The following is a 17,380-nucleotide window of genomic DNA, read 5'->3' as shown; positions in this document are numbered from 1 at the left end:
ATGAGTCCTGTATAAGGGGCTTACAGCAGGGAGAACACACACAAATAAATATACTCAGTAAGGTATTCTTATTAGCACATTTTACCAGTGACATGGCTAATGATATAGAAGGTTTGCTTATCAACTCTTTAGATGACACAAAGGAGGAATAGTCAAGGCAATGGATAATCAAAAATCAGAATGAAAAAGATTCTGCCCACTTGGAAAGACAGGCTGATTTAGAAAGATTAGAAATGTCACAGATATAAATATAGGACCTTAAATCTAGGTCCAAGAAAACAACTGGACAACAATGTAGTTTGATACACTGGAGATAATATGATAGCCTGGGAAGAGCAGAGGTTCACGAGCCAGAGAGATCCAAGTTCAAACCCCATTTCTGCTACCTTCTAGCCACACACCCTTGGGCATGTCACTAAATGTCTCTGAGCCTGTTTCTTCATCTCTAAGACAGGATTCTACCTGCAGGATTCTTGTAAAGATTCAATTAGAATATGCATGTATCTGGCAGACAGTAGGCACTCAAAAAGTGGAGCTAATATTATCAAAAAAGCATCTTCCAAACGAAATAAAGACATAAGGGTTTCCATTTAGTTATTCCCTCAATAAATACTTTTATGGATTTGTCTCTATATCATATTTCAGGATTCAATGACAAGAAAGCTATGGTCCTTATTTTTGAGGAATTAACAATTTTGAGGGTGAGACAGACAAGGAATTACAGTAAAGCAATTTGGGGTAAAACAATTACAGTACACTGTGGTAATTGCTTGTTTAAGGTGTTATGGGAAGAGGGAGGAAGGACACCTAAACCAGACTGGAGAGGCAGGAATGTTCCCCAAAGAAACACATGAGCCAAGGTTTTAAGAAAGAACAACCATTAGATTCTCAACAGGGGCCCTAATGGCACGTTGGAAGGGACAGTTCTTTTTTTGTTTGGGGCTGTCCCTGCATACTGCAGAATGTTTAGCATCTCTGATTCCCTCTTAATAAATGCAGTAGGCCCTCTGGTCATTGTCACAAAACAAAGAAAAATAAAACAGCTCCACATGCTTCCAAATGCCCCTTGGTGGATGGGAGAGAAGAGATAGATGGCAGCACCTCTCCTTACTTTCCCACCTCCCAGTCCCCAAAGCAAGTACCACTGGATAAGGAAGGCAAGAGTAGGGAGTGGGGACACTCCAGGCAAAAGGAGGAAGCTGTCTCAGTTTCACATTTTCAATTTCAGAAACATTTCCTGGTTCTCTTCACTATTGGGCACCTGCACAACTTTAAAATGTTTTTGTTCACTGCTATGGATTGAATCGTGCCACCCCAAAAGATATGTTCAAGTCCTCACCCCCAGTCCTGTGAATGCAAACTTATTTGTAAAGAGGATCTTTGAAGATGTTATTAGTTAAGATGAGGCCGAACTGAACTAAGGTGGACCTTAATCCAATGACTGGTGTCCTGGTAACTAGGAGAAATCTGGTCACGGAGAGAAAGGAGACAGATGGTGAGGAGACGTGTGAGGGAGGCAGAGATTGAGTTATGATGTCACAAGCCAAGGAACGCCATGAATTGCTGGCCACCCACCAGAAGCCAGAGGAGAGGTATAGAATGGATTCTCCCTTTTAAAAAGAAGGCCCTGCCCACAATCTGGTTTTGGACTTTTAGACTCCAAAACCGTGCGACAATAAATCTCCATTGTTTAATCCAACTAGTCTGAGGTACTTTGTTAGAGCAGCCCTGGCAAACTAAACTACCACTTAGCTAATTCCCTTTTTTCCCTTCAAATCTCAACTCAATAATTGCTTCCATGGGGAAAACTTCCCTGACACCCTTACCTCCTAAATAGGTCAATTCTCCTGTATTAGACACTCAAAAAGCACCACGTACCTAAACTTCAGAGCACATACTGTACTTATTTTATATATATATTTATGAATGTCAGTTTACCCTAGTAGAATAAAAGCTCCTTGAGAAAGGGTCTGTGTCAGCTTTCATTTCCCTTCATTCATCGTTTTCCCAGCAACTGACTCAGTCCTAGCACCTGAAAGGCACCCAATAAATACTTGCTGATGACTGCATGAACCTATGAATGAATGAATGGTATGGCATGTATGTTTGAGAAAATGTGAATGAATTCTATCTGGCAAGAAGGCAAGGAACAAGTGACAGGGTATCTGGAAACCATGTCATAAAAGTAGTCCTTATATGGTAATCCACGGATCTGTAATTCAGGAAAGATCTGTATTTTAGAAAGGGTACCCCAACATGTATGGAGGACACACCAGTGCGGGTCAGCCTGCTGGAGGCAGGCTACCGGCTGGAAGGCTATGCAGGAATTCAGGTAGGATGTGAAAAAGGGCCTGAACCAAGACAGTGGGGGAGGAAATGTGTCAAGAGATATGAAGGAAGTAGACTCTATAAAACTTTGGTGACTGCCTGGGCTGGGAGGGAGAGGTGGAATGAAGGGAGAGTCCAAGGTGACCCCCAGGGTTCTGGTGTGGGTGACCACATGGAGAAGAATGGGCAGGATTTCAGAATGGAGAAAGAACTGCAGGTTTGGAGGGAAGTGATGAGCGTAGTGTTGGATACGTTGTGTGAGTGCTAACACTCAGGAGAAAGAGTGCCAACTCAAGACACAGAGTAAAGGGGTCTGAGACACACAATGAGTGTGGGAGGCACGGAGGAAAAGAAGAACGAGTAGTAGGCAGAACCTGGGAGCAGGCTGGCATTTAAGGAACTGTGATGATTTGAAGCTGTATGTACCCCAAAAAAGCATATTCTTAATCCATTCTTGTAGGTGTGAACCCATTGTTAAGTAGGACTTTTGAATGAGGTTACTTCAGTTAAGGTGCAGCTCACACCATTCAGGATGCGCCTTAATCCTATTATTGGTGTTATTTATAAGTGGAAATGAAATTTGGGCAAAGAAGAAAAAGTCAGAGAACATCCATGGAACTCAGGAAAGAATGGAGAGACCAGGAGATGTGACCATGTGCCCTGCCATGTGCAAAACTAAGGACCAAGAATCACCAGCAGCCAGCCCAAGAATGCCAATCTTTGGGAAGAAAGCATCACCTTGATGACAACTTGATTTGCACATTTTTCTCAGGTTTTAGCCTCACAACCGTGAGCTAATAAATTCCCATTGTTTAAACCAATCCATTGTATGGTATTTGCTTAAGGAGCCTCGGGAATTAAAACAGGGACAAAAGAAGGGGGAAAAGCCCACAATGGAAATCAAAGGGAAAGGATCAGAGGTAATACAGAGCAGGAGTGGTTATCCACAAACTATGGAATGTCAGCAATGTCAGACATGTTCCCAAATTCTGGCAATGTAGAGGTGTGATGACTTTGGGGAGAACAAGTTTTGTTGGAGTTGTGGGGCAGAAGCAAGATTTCAGTGAATGTTAACTTTGGGAAGTAGAGGTGGCAATTTCAGAGAAGTCTTCCAAGAAAGGTGGTTGGTAAAAAGAGGATTGATGGGATATAGCAGAGGCTAATGAGATGGTGTTTTCATTTTTTACAAAAGAAGAAGAAATCAAGGATATCTAAATGGGAGAGGTTGGTGAAACAGGTTCATACGACTCAGGTCCCTGAGGAAAAGGAGGAGATGGATCTAAAGACCAGTAAAGGAATAAGCTTTGAGTAAGACAAACATCATTTCTCTCAAGGAATTAGAATAAAATGCAATATGATAGGGTCAATTGGAGATAAGTTTGTAAATGATAGAAGAAGAAACTAAGGGATCTTAGTTGATGGGTCCACTTTAGCGAAGAGAAAGGCAAGGCAAGAGTCTGAGAAGAGGGATGAAAATATGGAGGTCAGAGAGGGGAATGGGCGAGAGAGATGTCCAGGCACATGCGGGGATGGCTGAGTGTGCCAAGGGCTCCACTGGCCTGCTGGGTGGCAGGATACCTGCTGAGGGCACCATGTGTCTGCTAACGTAGTAGGTGGGGCCTTAGGTTCCTGCAAAGGGGCAGTCTTGCTCTGCATAGTCAGACTCCCCAAGGGAAAGGACTTCCTTTTCTATACCACACATTCAACGAGAGACTGATAAACGGAACAAGTTCAAAGGGTAGGAACAAGGATGAAGAAAGTGTGAGGAGATCCCAAAGGTGATCAGTCTGGGGCTGGATGGAGACCTACAGAACAGACCAGGAGGCATCCAGTAGGGCCTATGTATTGTACCTTGTTTACACAAGCAGGTCTTAATTACACTGGAGAAAGGTGGGAAGAAGGCAATAAAGAGAAAGAGAAAAGAGGATGAAAGCATCAGTGAACTTCATTTCCATGGGTAAAAATGGAGGACAGAGGCCAAATAGGCCTCTAAATGAAACTGCAGAGGTAATTTTATCTGGTTATCAATGGTTCCTGATAACCAATCAGGGACCACTAAACAAAGAATTTTAATAATTTCCACATATAGTGAATTCATCTTTTCCCAATACCCTGATTCTTGTCTCCCTCTTCTCTCTGTGTCATCCAATTAGTCACCAAGTCCAGCAAATTCCACCTCCCTTATCTCTCAAATTCACCCACCGTCTCCATCACTACCACCACTGTCTTTGTTCAGGCCTTCGTCCTATCATCTGGAATGTCCCAGCAATGCCCTGACCAGTCACCCTGTGTCTTGCCCTGTCCAAGGCCATCACCATACTGCTGCCTGGGTATTTTAAAACACAGATTAGAACCTATTATACCTCTGTTCAAAATTCTTCAGTATCCCTTCTCACCAATAAAGCTTTAAAAATAAAGTCCGAAGTTCTCAGCACATCATTCTAACTGCTACTATTTATTGAGTGTTTACTATTTACCAGTGCCTAGTGAGTAACATATATCATCTCATTCAATTCTCACAGCAACCCTGGGAAGTAGGTTTTACATTTTCCCTTTTTATAGATGAAGGAAAAAGGAAGTGACTTTTCCAAGGTCTCAAAACTAGTTCAGTGGTGAAGCTATCTTATATTCCAAAGTCTGTGCTCTTAACCACTAAATGCTATTGCTCACAAGGCTCTTCCTGATCTGACTCCCATTTATCTTTCCAGTCATCTCTTACCCTAGGACTCTACTTTCAGGCCATGTACTTTCACCTACAGCTCATGCCACTCCCAGTGTCTACAATCATTCCACATCTCCTCAACTGGCTAATTGCTATTCATCTTTTAGGACCTCACAGAAGCATTCTCTGCTGTCACAACTGACTTAAGAACACTTCTCAATCCTCTTCTAGCAAGCTCTGCAATTGTTTCATACTATATTTGTTATCTCTTTGACTTAAAAATAAATAAATTTTTAAAAAGTAAACTCCCTGAGGACAGAGATGCATATCTTACTCATTTTTATACTCTCAGACTGAGGTTCAGTGCCAGGCAGAAGTTCAATATGTGCTCATATTTATTTACTATTAGGAGAAACTGGCTGGGAACAAAAAAGGGATCTTGTGGCCGAAAAAGAGAGAGCCCAGTACTCAGCTTCTTAAAGGGTTTCAAAATCATGAAGGGGCAGGGAGGGGCAGGGAGGAGTCGGTCAAGAAAAATGGAGGGGAAGAAAGCAGAAGCAGTAGGCTATGAGACAACCTGCCATACTTTAGCAAGACTGGAACACAGAGTTGGGGCCGGGGGGATGTTTGTGGTGGGAACAGTGAAGCAAGATAAGCCTACATAAATCTGGCCTTTTCATCAATCAGGTATTAGTTCAAGTGTCACCGCCTCAGAGATTTCTTGGTCAGCACTCAAATATCTGTATTATTTATTCACTCAACTACTTACTGAGCATCTCTAATACACTAGGCATTGTTCTAGATGCTGGTGATATATATAGCAATAACTAAAACAAGGCAAGATTCTGTCCTTGTGGAGCTTACTATGGTAAATAAATCAAATGTGCTTTGCCCAGAGAAGAGAAGGCGGGAAGAGGAAGACATGTGCAGGACAATTCAATAAAAAAGGGCAATTAAGTGAAAGGGCCAAGAGGCTGATGAGGGATGAGTTGAGATTATCTGGTAACAACAATCTGCTCAACATACAACTTTTAAGGAAGAAGAAACAGGAGAACCAAAAGCAGTGAGCTTTCTAAAGAAATTTAACTAGTGGGCAGGGATGTCATAGAAGAAATTCAAATATTCAATGGGAAAGGGAACCTGTGACCCAGTAGTCCCAAAGTGACAGTCACAAATATGCCCGGCTTCAGCAGCACAGTTTAAGTTTGCTTATATTTCTGCCAAAGAAATTTTCTTACACCTACATTTACCTTTCCTGACTGGTTCCTGTTAAACATCTCAGTTTGTAGACTCTGAACTAAAACAAGTAATTGCAGAATCTTAGGTCAGAAAAGGCCCGTAGAGTTCACTTAATTTAACCTCCTCACTTAACAAATGATATATCAGCATCCTCACTTTACGGATAAGGAACAAGAGGCTCAGAAGGCGGGACGTGCCAGTCACAAAATAATTTCGGGCTAAGGCAGAACAAGAACCGAGCTGTCCTATTTTCTGTGTTCCAAAACCAGAGATTCTGAGCACTCCCTGTCACAGGACAGGGAGGAATGACTTAAAAATTTAGCAGGAATTTCCCAGGGAAAACCCTCCTGGCTGAAAGAGCCTAAGGGGACGTGGCTGGAGAAAGAGGGAGGCAGTCGGAGTAAATTCTTGGGAGCGGAAGGAGCCCCCAGGTTCCCGCCCTCGCCCTCACACCCGAGCTCCCCTCTTCTTTCCAGGTCTCCAAAACCAACCCCGCAGGACCCCCACCTCTCCCTCAGCAACCTCGGCTCACTCACCGCCGCTCAACTTCCGGCAACCGCAGCGTCGTGCCAAGCGCGCGTTCCGATGACGCAATATGGATCCGCCCCAGCCCGCCCCGTGAAGGCAGTGCGCATGTGCATAGAGCGGGCAATCCTGCTAGAAATGAATCTCTAGTACCTCGCTGAGGGGAAAGGAACTTTAAATTGGGCAGACAGAGCGACGTGTGAGAGAACAAAGGTTGGAAAAGGTGGTTTGCTGAAAGCCAAAGAGTTACAACATGGGCCAGGATTCTAATGGAAACCTGCTTAATCAAAGGGGGGGGGGGGGGAGGAATCTGAATTTAGTAAGAGACTTTATTCAAGGGAAGGAGTGGGGGCGGGTACTTCAGTAGGAATAGGGGGACTATTGCAATAGAGAGAATGTTGTGATCATAAGATTATACGCATCTCAAGGGTTTTTGTTTTATAGGGAGGAGTAAACAAAGCTAGAAATAGGCTAAAGTAGGTATGGGGGTGTAGGAAGAAAGGGTGGATTGAGCCAATACTAGATCAGAGACTGTTTTACCTTGAGGCCAGTAAATTCTCAAGAGGGAATGCATGCTGGCTCAGGCTGAGGGTGAGTGAATCAAAATTCAAGGGCCTGGGAAGGAAAAGAAGCTTAACCAAAGTTTGAGTAACAAGCATTTTGTTCCCATTGATCACTAGGGCCGGGCAGGTCAGCTAATCATTTATAAGGCAAAGAATGGGAACTTGGAGGGCCTATGTCTGGATTTGTCAGAGGTAAACAAGAGGGACACCTGTGAGTCTTATCTAAGTCATACGGGGAAGAGTGTTCCTTTGCATCAAGCCTCTTCCCAGAACACAAAAGGGTGGTGGACAGGGGAGGTTCTTAACCATTGCTGTTTTCCAGGAGCAGAGGACTCAGGTAAACTCTTTCCACTATATCAGGCTCCAATCCTGCTACTGAACCCTCAGACTGAATGCTTGAGTTACTAAACTAATTCTGGCTTCCTAAGCCCACTCTCCTTGCATTTGCCTTCACACTTTCTCTGTTTGTGCAACCCTTTCTCAGACTTCAAATCCCAGTTGAAATGCAGGTAAATCTCACAGACAAGTCATATGATTCCACTTATGTGAGATTCTAGAATCAGCAAAACTGATCTATATTGGTAGAAATTGGAGCAAGTGGTCACCAGGGGCAAAGCAGGCAGGGATTGTCTGCAAATGGGCATGAGGAATTTTCTGGGGTGATGGAGATGTTCTTTATATCTTTTTTTTTTTTTAAGATTTATTTATCTATTTATTCCTCTCCCTCCCCCCCCCCCCCCCCGGGTTGTCTGTTCTCTGTGTCTATTTGCTGCATCTTCTTTGTCTGCTTCTGGTGGTGTCAGCGGCACAGGAATCTATGTTTCTTTTTGTTGTGTCATCTTGTTCTGTCAGCTGTGTGTGCAGCACCATTCCTGGGCAGGTTGCACTTTCTTTCGCGCTGGGCGGCTCTCCTTACAGGGCGCACTCCTTGCGCATGGGGCTCCCCTACGCGGGGGACACCCCTATGTGGCAGGGCACTCCTTGTGCGCATCAGCACTGTGCATGGGCCAGCTCCACACGGGTCAAGGAGGCCCGGGGTTTGAACCGTGGACCTTCCATGTGGTAGACGGACACCCTAACCACTGGGCCAAGTCCGCTTCCTGGGTTCTATATATCTTGATTGGGGTGCAGGCGATGTGGGTGTACACATTCATCAAAATTTGTCAAACTCTACCTTTAAAATGGTGCATTTTATTGTATGTATTGGACGTAATCATCTTGATTTTCTAAATACCCAGTTGGGAAGTCATGTCCTCTGTGAAGGCTTGCCTGAACCCACCAAACTCTAGGTTCCAAGAGTGCTTAACTCTCTTAAGCCTATATGAGCCTTGGTTGAAGTTAGTTCTTTATAAGCTTCTTCTCTGTTGAATTTCAAGATCTTTGCATTATCACCTCACCTTTTGTGGTTTCTTCCCACTTACAATGATTCCTTCTTCTCACGTGCTCCCCCCACACAAACACACACACAGTTGATTAGAGCAGAGGTGGAGACATGGCAATTCTTTACTCGGAGTTTTGGACTTTTGAACTAATGGTCACAGAGAATAGGAATAGTTCTTATGGGCCACTAGCAGTATTCCAGACGGAATGTACTCAAATTCTTACTACTGAGTTTCCTATGACTGACTTGGCCCAAGCCTTTCCTAAAGCTCGGTCATGCAGAGCTTTATGGAGTCCATAACATATATGAGTAACCATTCACAAAGTCAGCTTCTGTTATTTGCAACCCTGAGGCAGCTCCATAGCATTGGAACCATCTCTGTCTTCCTCCACTTTGTCCCCCAGTGCCCAGCAAGAAGGCTGGCCCAAGAAGTGCTCAAAAAGTGTTTGTTAAAGTAACGGCTGAGGTCTGGGCATCAAAAATAGATGTGAGGACCAGAATCTACAGTCGCTCGGGTCACGAATTTGGCTTCCTGGTTAGCAGGAAGTTAGGGTGGGGCTCAGAGCAGAAGATCTGCCACTGCTGCCCAAGACAGGAGGCTGTTGGTAGGCAGACCATTGTGGCACCATGGCCATGAGGTATCAAGAAAGCTGCAGGGCCAGGAGCCACAGAAAAGACAGAGAATATTCTCAGACACAGCAGGGCAATGAGGTCCCATGACACTTATTCAGATTACAGCAATTCAGGCCAATATGCTTTCACCGTTTGTCTTGCAGCTCAGTGAAGGAGAGCACACACTCTCCAGAGTGGGAATCCGATGTCAAGCCAACCTAGGTTTTGAGAGCCTGAGAGACTGTGGAATGACAGATGTTGACAAACTAGATTTTAACAGCATTGTTTCTTCACAACACTTAGCATGCCTAGCAGCCAGGAGAGCCCCAGCATCTTTTCCACCCTTTGTGAAGTCTATTAAATCTACCTCCTGGAGGTCCATGCAGTGCCCATCTTCAAAAGGGAGACCAGTGAGGATCTGAAAGTCAAGTACCCAAACAACCAATTCCTCAAATGGCTGGTAGATTTTCCCGAATGCTAAAATCACCTGTGTATAAGGTTCATGGTCATTTCCATTTCGATTGATTTTCATTTTGTCTTCAGAGAAGCACTATAAAGAATTTTCTATTTATCAGGAACAAAGGATGGCTTATTCTTCCTTCACATATATTTAACTTATGAGTAGATTCATGAAGAATATATTCATTCCATTCTTGAGTGTATTAATATGATGCTGTTCAGTCTATTCTCTTTCTGCCCCCCACTCTTTTCCTTTCCTGTCTCCCCTTGCATCCCTTAGTGTCCTACTTTAAACCCATCTCCCTCTTCCTCCCTCTCAACATCTCACTCCCTCTGTCTTAGTCTCTCCCTATCTGCCCCTTAATCTCTTCCCCTCTTTGATCTTCAGTATCCTCCTCTCTCTGCCCATCCACCCCCCCCCCATCTTTTCCCTCTTCTGACCCTCTTTCTCCCCCTCTATCGCCCCCAGTCTCCTTTTACTTCTGCCCCATTCTGCCCCTCTATGTCACTCGGTCTCTCACCTCTGTTTCACTTCTCTCTGTCCCTTCAGTTTCCCCCTCTCTCCTCTTTACTTTTTCCATTTCTGCTCCTCCCTCTCACAGTAGCCTCAAACTAGGGAGCCAAGACAAACTGAACTTTCCTTAGAAAATTCTGTAGAAAATGGCTTTTTTAAAAATCCTACTCAATATGAATTGTTGTAAACCTTGTAAATAGTTCAAAGAATCCCCTTTCTGGTACATTGGTATACTTGGCCAATTTGGCAAGTTGGTCTTATAGGACTGGGCTTAAGCTCATCAGTCTTAAACCTATAATAAGAAACCTGAAGGGCTTCTGAGCTGCAAGGTTTTGGTTGCATTATCAAGGTCTCTGTGACAGCCTTCCCAAGAAAGTGTTTGTTTTAGCAATTAGAAGGCTGAAAGTGTGGCTTCACCTGGATTTTGCGCAAGCTATCAGTCATGGGTTCTTTTCTGTGTGCTGGGGCTGAGCTATCTCTGTACCATGGTCCACTGACTTTCATAAATTCGAGAATTAATTCTACCATACAGACAGGAGTAGAAAGAGGCGGTTGATACTGTGGGAAGGAAGCATATTCCAGAACTACCTCTTGGAGAAATTCCTAAACTTTCTGCTCACGTTTGCCTATTTATAGGCAGGAAGAAGGAGGAAAACTTAGGAGGAAATTCTCCTCCTAAAGTTATTATGCAAGTTAAACTCAAGAATGTGGGCAAAGTACCAAGCCTGGCATATGGTGTACTGTCAGAATGATTTAAAAATATGTGTGTCTCGGGAAGTGGATGTGGTTCAATTAGTTGGGCTCCCGTGTACCATATGGGGGTCCCTGGGTTCGTGTCCTGGGGTCTCCTTGTGAAGGAAGGCTCGCCCGCATGCTGTGGAGCGCCACCAGCCCAGGTGCTGTGGAGTGCCGCCTGGCCCGCAAGTGCCGCAGGGAGCCAACTCAGCAAGGTGATGCAATAAAAAGGGAGACCAGCAAAAACGCAGAAGAGCTTGCAGCAAACAGACACAGAGAACAGACAGCAAGCAAGCCACAAAGGGGAGAGGGGAAATAAATAAAAATAAAATACAGACACAGAAGAACGCACAGCAAATGGACACAGAGAGGAGACAGCACGCAAAAAGCCGCAAAAGGAGGGGGGGATAATAAAGAAAACTCTGTGTCCCTGCAGTGTAACAGACAATAAGGCAGGCACCATAAACACTATATAAAATAATGCATGGACCCCATTCTTCTCTCTCTCCCTCTGTCAATCTCCCTCTCCCCCTCTCTCACTCTCTCATTCCCCCGCTCCACCTCTCCCTCCCCTCCCCCTTCTACTCCCCATCTCTGTCTCATGTGCACCTGCTCAACCACTGAGCCACCTTGGCTTTCCTGAGTTGGTTTTCTCATTTGTTCTGCTTGTTGTTTGCTTTTTGTTTTTTTCCAGGAGGCACCAGGATCCAAACTTGAGACCGCTCACATGGGAGGCGGGTGCTCAACTGCTTGAGCCACATCTGCTCCCAGACTCTGTTCTTTTTTTTTTAAGATTTATTTATTCATTTTTTTCCCCTTCCCCGTGCCCCCCCCCAGGTGTCTGCTCTCTGTGTCCATTCGCTGTGTGTTCTTCTGTGACTGCTTCTATCCTTATCAGCAGCACCAGGAATCTGTGTTTCTTTTTGTTTCATCATCTTGTTGTGTCAGCTCTCCATGTGTGCAGTGCCATTCTTGGGCAGGCTGCACTTTGTTTCGCTCTGGGCGGCTCTCCTTACGGGGCGCACTCCTTGCGCGTGGGGCTCCCCTACGCGGGGACACCCCTGCGTGGCACAGCACTCCTTGCGCGCATCAGCACTGAGCATGGGCCAGCTCCACACGGGTCAAGGAGGCCCGGGGTTTGAACAGCAAATGGTAGGCGGACGCCCTATCCATTGGGCCAAGTCCTCTTCCCAGACCCTATTCTTTTGATGCTGACAATTTATATTTATTAACCATTTCTTGTTCTTGTCAGATTCAAATCCAGGCCTTTCTGACCCTGAAGTCACTTCTCTACCACTTCCTTCGATTGTTCATCACCATAAACATGGCTGTCTGGTGGAGGGGTCTTTCTAAGTATTCTTTGGTCTGGAGGGATCCTGGGAAGCAACCTACTCACAGGTCTTCTGGGAAGTTGTTTCTGTCCTATAATAGACCAGCTGCAGGACCTAGATCAGGATAAAAGTCTCCTAAACTCCCCCAGTTTTGAGGCAGAAGAACTTTGGGTGACACAAAGCAGATTGACAATGAGGCTTTATATATATATATATATATCCTTTCCAAAGACATTTACAAACGTGATCCTAAATACTCAACAGGATATATGTGAATATATATTCTCAGTCAAAGAGGCTCAGAAAGGTAGAAATAAATAAACCACATAACACTGTAGCTTCAAACATCATATTTTAGGTGGGTAAAAATATCTCTTCTTAGGTCATGCAAATATGAACACAAGACACAAAACACCCCCTTTTACAGCCACTCCCATTTGCTACACACGTCATGGCTTAGCATCAACTTTTAAAATATAAATCACAGAGTGTAACAAAAACACCAAGCAAAAACCGTCTATTCTCAGTCCTTTGCGAGCTGTTACTTAAAAAGCATGACTATAAAAGAACATAACTTTTTTTAAAGAATATAATAGAACTCACAGATAAAAATGCACACTGTTCCTTCAAAGGAGTCACCTTTTGTGGCTGCAGACTTATACCATGACAGCCTTTTCTTTTCCCAACAGTTTTCTGAGACCTGCAATCACACTCAGAAAAATTTCATGCACGTACTTACTAGGACAATTCTTTGCCTTTTGGAGAAAATGTGTTACAATGAGCTGGAACCAGACAGGGTTTTCCTTCCAGCTCTCTCCCACCATTAGCTATTGATCTCAGCAACTTATTTAACCTCACTGCACCTCAATTTACTCCTTGGCAAACAGAAGCGAGTAACAACACCCTCAAATGCAAGGCTCAAGTAACATAAACCTCAGGCAATATGGTTTACTTTTCCCTATTTCCTTTTTTTGTTTTTAATGTGCCAACCACTCAAAAGCATTTCTTTTCTCTTCCTTTTGAGAGCAGATTTTAGCATTACTTTTGATTTTATTTTTTTAATTAAAAAAATTTTTTAGCATTACTTTTTAATAGCCAAGAAGAATTTGGGGTTGAAAATGATGGCTGTTCAAGCTGCCTCATTTACCAAGTCTAAGACATGTGTGAGGGAGAAATAATAAGGCAGAATTTCTGGGGATGGGGGTAGGGATTGTTCAGAGCTGGTCTTGGAGAAAGTTGTGAAAGAGGTTCAGAGAAGAAGTGTTCTGAGAAGTGGCTGCCACAGTGGAACAGCTGTCACACCTTTTAATGTGACCCCTTAAAGAGGACAGCATGTATCTGCAATGTAAGGTCTCTCTGCTCAGCACCCCAGCTGCATTCCAGGAAGGCTGGAGAATTCAGTCTAATTCTCCGGTGAAACTCTACCCACATGTCCTTTCTATTGCCGATTAATTCAAGTCCGAAAGCTTGAATTACAATAGGAGTTTAAGGTTCCTAAATATCCTGAGGAGCAGGAGAGCTCTATCCAGGTCTGAGTCTCTTGGAAATACTCTGCTTTCTACTCAGAGTACAATCTCTCTGCTGACCACCGCCATCTGCTGTTCTTCCGATGTTACATAAGAACTTTCCAAACAGCCCAGCCACTAAGACTATTCTTTTGACTCCAGAAAGCCCAGGAGCCTGGCAACATTGGACTTCCTAAGCATCCCCCTAGGAGTGGATATGCAGAAGTTTTTTGAAGGTCTTCTTGAAGTTCTCATTGCACAAGGGGTAGATGAGGGGGTTCAGTGTGGAATTGATGTACCCCAGCCAGATGGTGAACATGTGCACATGCTGGTTGCAGCAGCTCTTGCAAAAGGCAATGACCATGAAGAAGATGAAGTAAGGAATCCAGCAAAGGATGAAAGCGGCCATGATAAAACCCAATTGTTTGGCAGCCTTCCGTTCACGGTTCAAGTGCATCCCAGACACGTACTGTCTTGAATGTGAGCGAAGCCTCTTCCAGGTCAACTTGATATAATCCAGGCCTGTGTTAGACTCATTTCTCGATTTGCCTTTCTCCGATGATGGCTCTGTGGGGGTGTCTGAGTCTGTCCGGGAGCAGGACTGGCTATCACCTCCTACCTGGTCCTCTGACATCTCACCAGCCCCGTGAATGTTCAGGCTCTGCTCATCTGTCTCAAGCTGGCTCTGGTTGAGAGCTTCATAACCCCCGCTACTCCCCTCTGCCACAGTCTCCGTCTGTTCACTGCTAAGTGGGAAGCAATGATGTTTGGCCACTTCTCCATCTTCCCGTTGGCTGAAGACAACAGGAGATTTCATCTCTGGGTCTGGAGATGGTGGCTTCAAGACAGGTCCACCCCCAGCATCTTTCGGCTTCCTTTTCAGAACTTCCCAGGGAGATTCCTTGCCTGGTTTCTTGGTACCCACCTTGGGATTCTCTGGCCTCAGCTTAATTTCTGAGAAGGAAGGGAAGGATCCATTGACGAGCTCCCGGTTCTCCCGGTGCTGGCAGTGCTGCTGCACGGCCTTGTAGATCTTGGCATAGAACCACAGCATGAGAAAGGTGGGCAGGTAAAAGTTGATGATGGCGGTCATGACCTTGAACCAGGTGACATCGTAGAAGTCTGTCTCGCACTTGGCCCTTTTGGTTTCTGAGGAATTCGTGAAGTGCTTCCAGCTTAAAATGGGAATCACCCACAGGAAGGCGAGAAACCAGGCCCCCAGGATGGTGGCCGAGGCTCGGGTCTTGGTACGATACCTCAGGTACTTGAGGGGCTGCTGGACAGAGCGGTAGCGATCAATGCACAAGATGAAGACGCTGAAAATGGACGCAGTGCTGGCCACGTAGTCCATGGAAAGCCAAAAGAGGCAGAGAGGTCGGTCCAGGGACCAGCTGGACATGCAGAGATAGAGGATGTTTATGGGCATGACGATGCCCCCCACGATCAGGTCTGCCACCGAGAGGCTGACGATGTACAGGTTCCCCACGGTGTGCAGCTTTCTCTCACTCCGCACAGCATACAGGACCAACAGGTTGAGCGCCACAGTGACCAAGGAGATGGAGCTCAGGATCACCACCACCGGAATCAGCTGGGGGCTGGCAATGGCGGTCTTGTTCTCCTCACACATCTTGTCTTCTAAGACAGAAGAGGAATTCACAAGAGTCATCAGCACAAGAACAGCCTCCAGCTATGGCTCACTCCCTGGGGGAAAAGATACAAGGATTCTGGTCAGTGATTTGGTGGTCAGCAGAGTCCCTCCATAGCATCATGTTTCTCAAACTAGGGTTGTACGCTGGAGGGGCAGACACTGCTGGTTACCTACCCAACAGCCATGTCCCCTTCCTCCTTCTTCCCCATCCATCCAGCCAGCCAACCATTCATTCATTCATTCAATCACTATTTAATGAATTTGTCGCCTTGTCCTAGGGGTTGGTGATATAGCAGCAAAACAAAACAGACAAAAATCTCTGCCCTCATGGAACTTACATTCTAGCAAAGGAGTTGGGCAAAAATAAAGAGTTTGTATAAGTCTGATTTTGCACATATTCTGGGAAGGTGGGATGCATCATGATTGGTCTAAGCTTGATTATGGCAATCTAGGTCCTCTTTGCCAGTGACGGCTATTTTAGTTTCCTGGCTGCTAAAACAAATACCATGCAATGAGTTGGTTTAAATGCAGAAATTTATTGGCTCATGATTTCAGAGGCTAGAAGGCTTGCTTCCTCCTGGGGTGAGTTGTCTTCTCGCTGGCTGGCAATCTTTGGGGTTTCTTGGCTTTTCCATCACTTGGCAACCCATGTGATAGCACCTTCTCCTTTCCCTTCTGGGGTCTTTTGACTTCCAGGTTCCCATCACTTCCAGCTTCTTCTGGCTGCTCCCTGTGGCTTCTCTCCCTTGTCTAAATGCTGATGCAGGACTCAAGTTGGGCCACACCTTGACTGAAATAACATCAGCAAGAGATCCTATTTACAATGGGTCCATACCCAAAGCACCAGGGGTTGGGACCCAAACGTACCTTTTGTGGGGGACATGAGTCAACCCTCAACACCTGCCTATGAGTGCACGAGACACAAACAGTGGCCAATGAATTATATGGGGAAGTCTGATGGTGGAGATGGGGTTCTAGGCAGGTTCTTTCTTCTCTGATAAATGAACCAAATTGGGAAAAAGTATATTTTCCTCTTGCCCTTCTTCCTGCCAGGAAGTGAGGAGATGAGGCTTGAGGTCAAGACAGTCCTCTTGTGGGATCAGGGAAATGCTAAGAAAACCACGAGACACCAACCCAGAACCTTGCTAACACCAAGATGATAACCCAACCCCAGAAGCTTCTTCCTCCAATATTGTAATTGTGGGAAATAATTAAATGTCTTTGCTGCTTAAGTGACTTTAGGGGAGTTTTACTTGAAGCTAAAAGCATCCCTAACTGATATGGGGGAGGTTAAAAGGGGATGTACCATGGGGAGGTGATGTGGCTCAGTGGTTGAGCACCAGCTTCCCACATATACGGTCCTGGGTTCAATCCGCTGTCCTGGTACCTCAAAAAAAAAGGGGGGTGGGTTGGGAAACGGACTTTGGCCCAGTGGTTAGGGCGTCCGTCTACCATATGGGAGGTCCGCGGTTCAAACCCCGGGCCTCCTTGACCCGTGTGGAGCTGGCCATGCGCAGTGCTGATGCGCGCAAGGAGTGCCCTGCCACACAATGGAGTCCCCCGCGTGGGGGAGCCCCACGCGCAAGTAGTGCGCCCGTGAGGAAAGCCGCCCAGCGTGAAAAGAAAGAGCAGCCTGCCCAGGAATGGCACCGCCCACACTTCCCATGCCGCTGACGACAACAGAAGCGGACAAAGAAACAAGACGCAGCAAAATAGACACCAAGAACAGACAACCAGGGGAGGGGGGAATTAAATAAATAAATAAATCTTTAAAAAAAAAAAAAAAAAGGGGGGGGGGTGATGATGTACCAGAGGTACACAAAGCATGAAATAAGCCTAGCATATCTTCCTAAAGCAATGGAAAGGGGTTATGTTACT

General features: G+C 45.3%; 2 protein-coding genes across 11 annotated transcripts in view; both read right to left on the bottom strand.

Moving 5' to 3' along the window:
- ATG7 (autophagy related 7) overlaps positions 1–6,815 on the bottom strand; it is a 319,354-nt gene extending 312,539 nt beyond the window's left edge. For 6 of the 8 annotated variants that reach the window (XM_004466355.5, XM_023591107.3, XM_058288959.2 and 3 more), the window contains exon 1: positions 6,766–6,815. The gene's annotated coding sequence lies outside the window, so the exon portion shown is untranslated. The remainder of the gene's footprint in view (positions 1–6,765) is intronic. The other 2 variants (XM_058288960.2, XM_004466356.5) reach the window with 1 other exon arrangement.
- A 5,716-nt stretch (positions 6,816–12,531) lies between these two features.
- Positions 12,532–17,380, bottom strand: part of HRH1 (histamine receptor H1) — a 98,782-nt gene continuing 93,933 nt past the window's right edge. For 2 of the 3 annotated variants that reach the window (XM_004466354.4, XM_058288958.2), the window contains one exon: positions 12,532–15,555. In XM_004466354.4, coding sequence (XP_004466411.1) covers positions 14,060–15,520 — 1,461 coding nt within the window. In that variant the 5' untranslated portion in view covers positions 15,521–15,555 and the 3' untranslated portion in view covers positions 12,532–14,059. The remainder of the gene's footprint in view (positions 15,556–17,380) is intronic. The other variant, XM_071212226.1, reaches the window with a different exon arrangement.

The sequence above is a fragment of the Dasypus novemcinctus genome, chromosome 26 (genome assembly GCF_030445035.2).
Source record: "Dasypus novemcinctus isolate mDasNov1 chromosome 26, mDasNov1.1.hap2, whole genome shotgun sequence".
NCBI lineage: Eukaryota > Metazoa > Chordata > Mammalia > Cingulata > Dasypodidae > Dasypus > Dasypus novemcinctus.
Note: the sequence above shows the minus strand (reverse complement) of the source record. Positions and strands in the feature narration are given on the sequence as shown.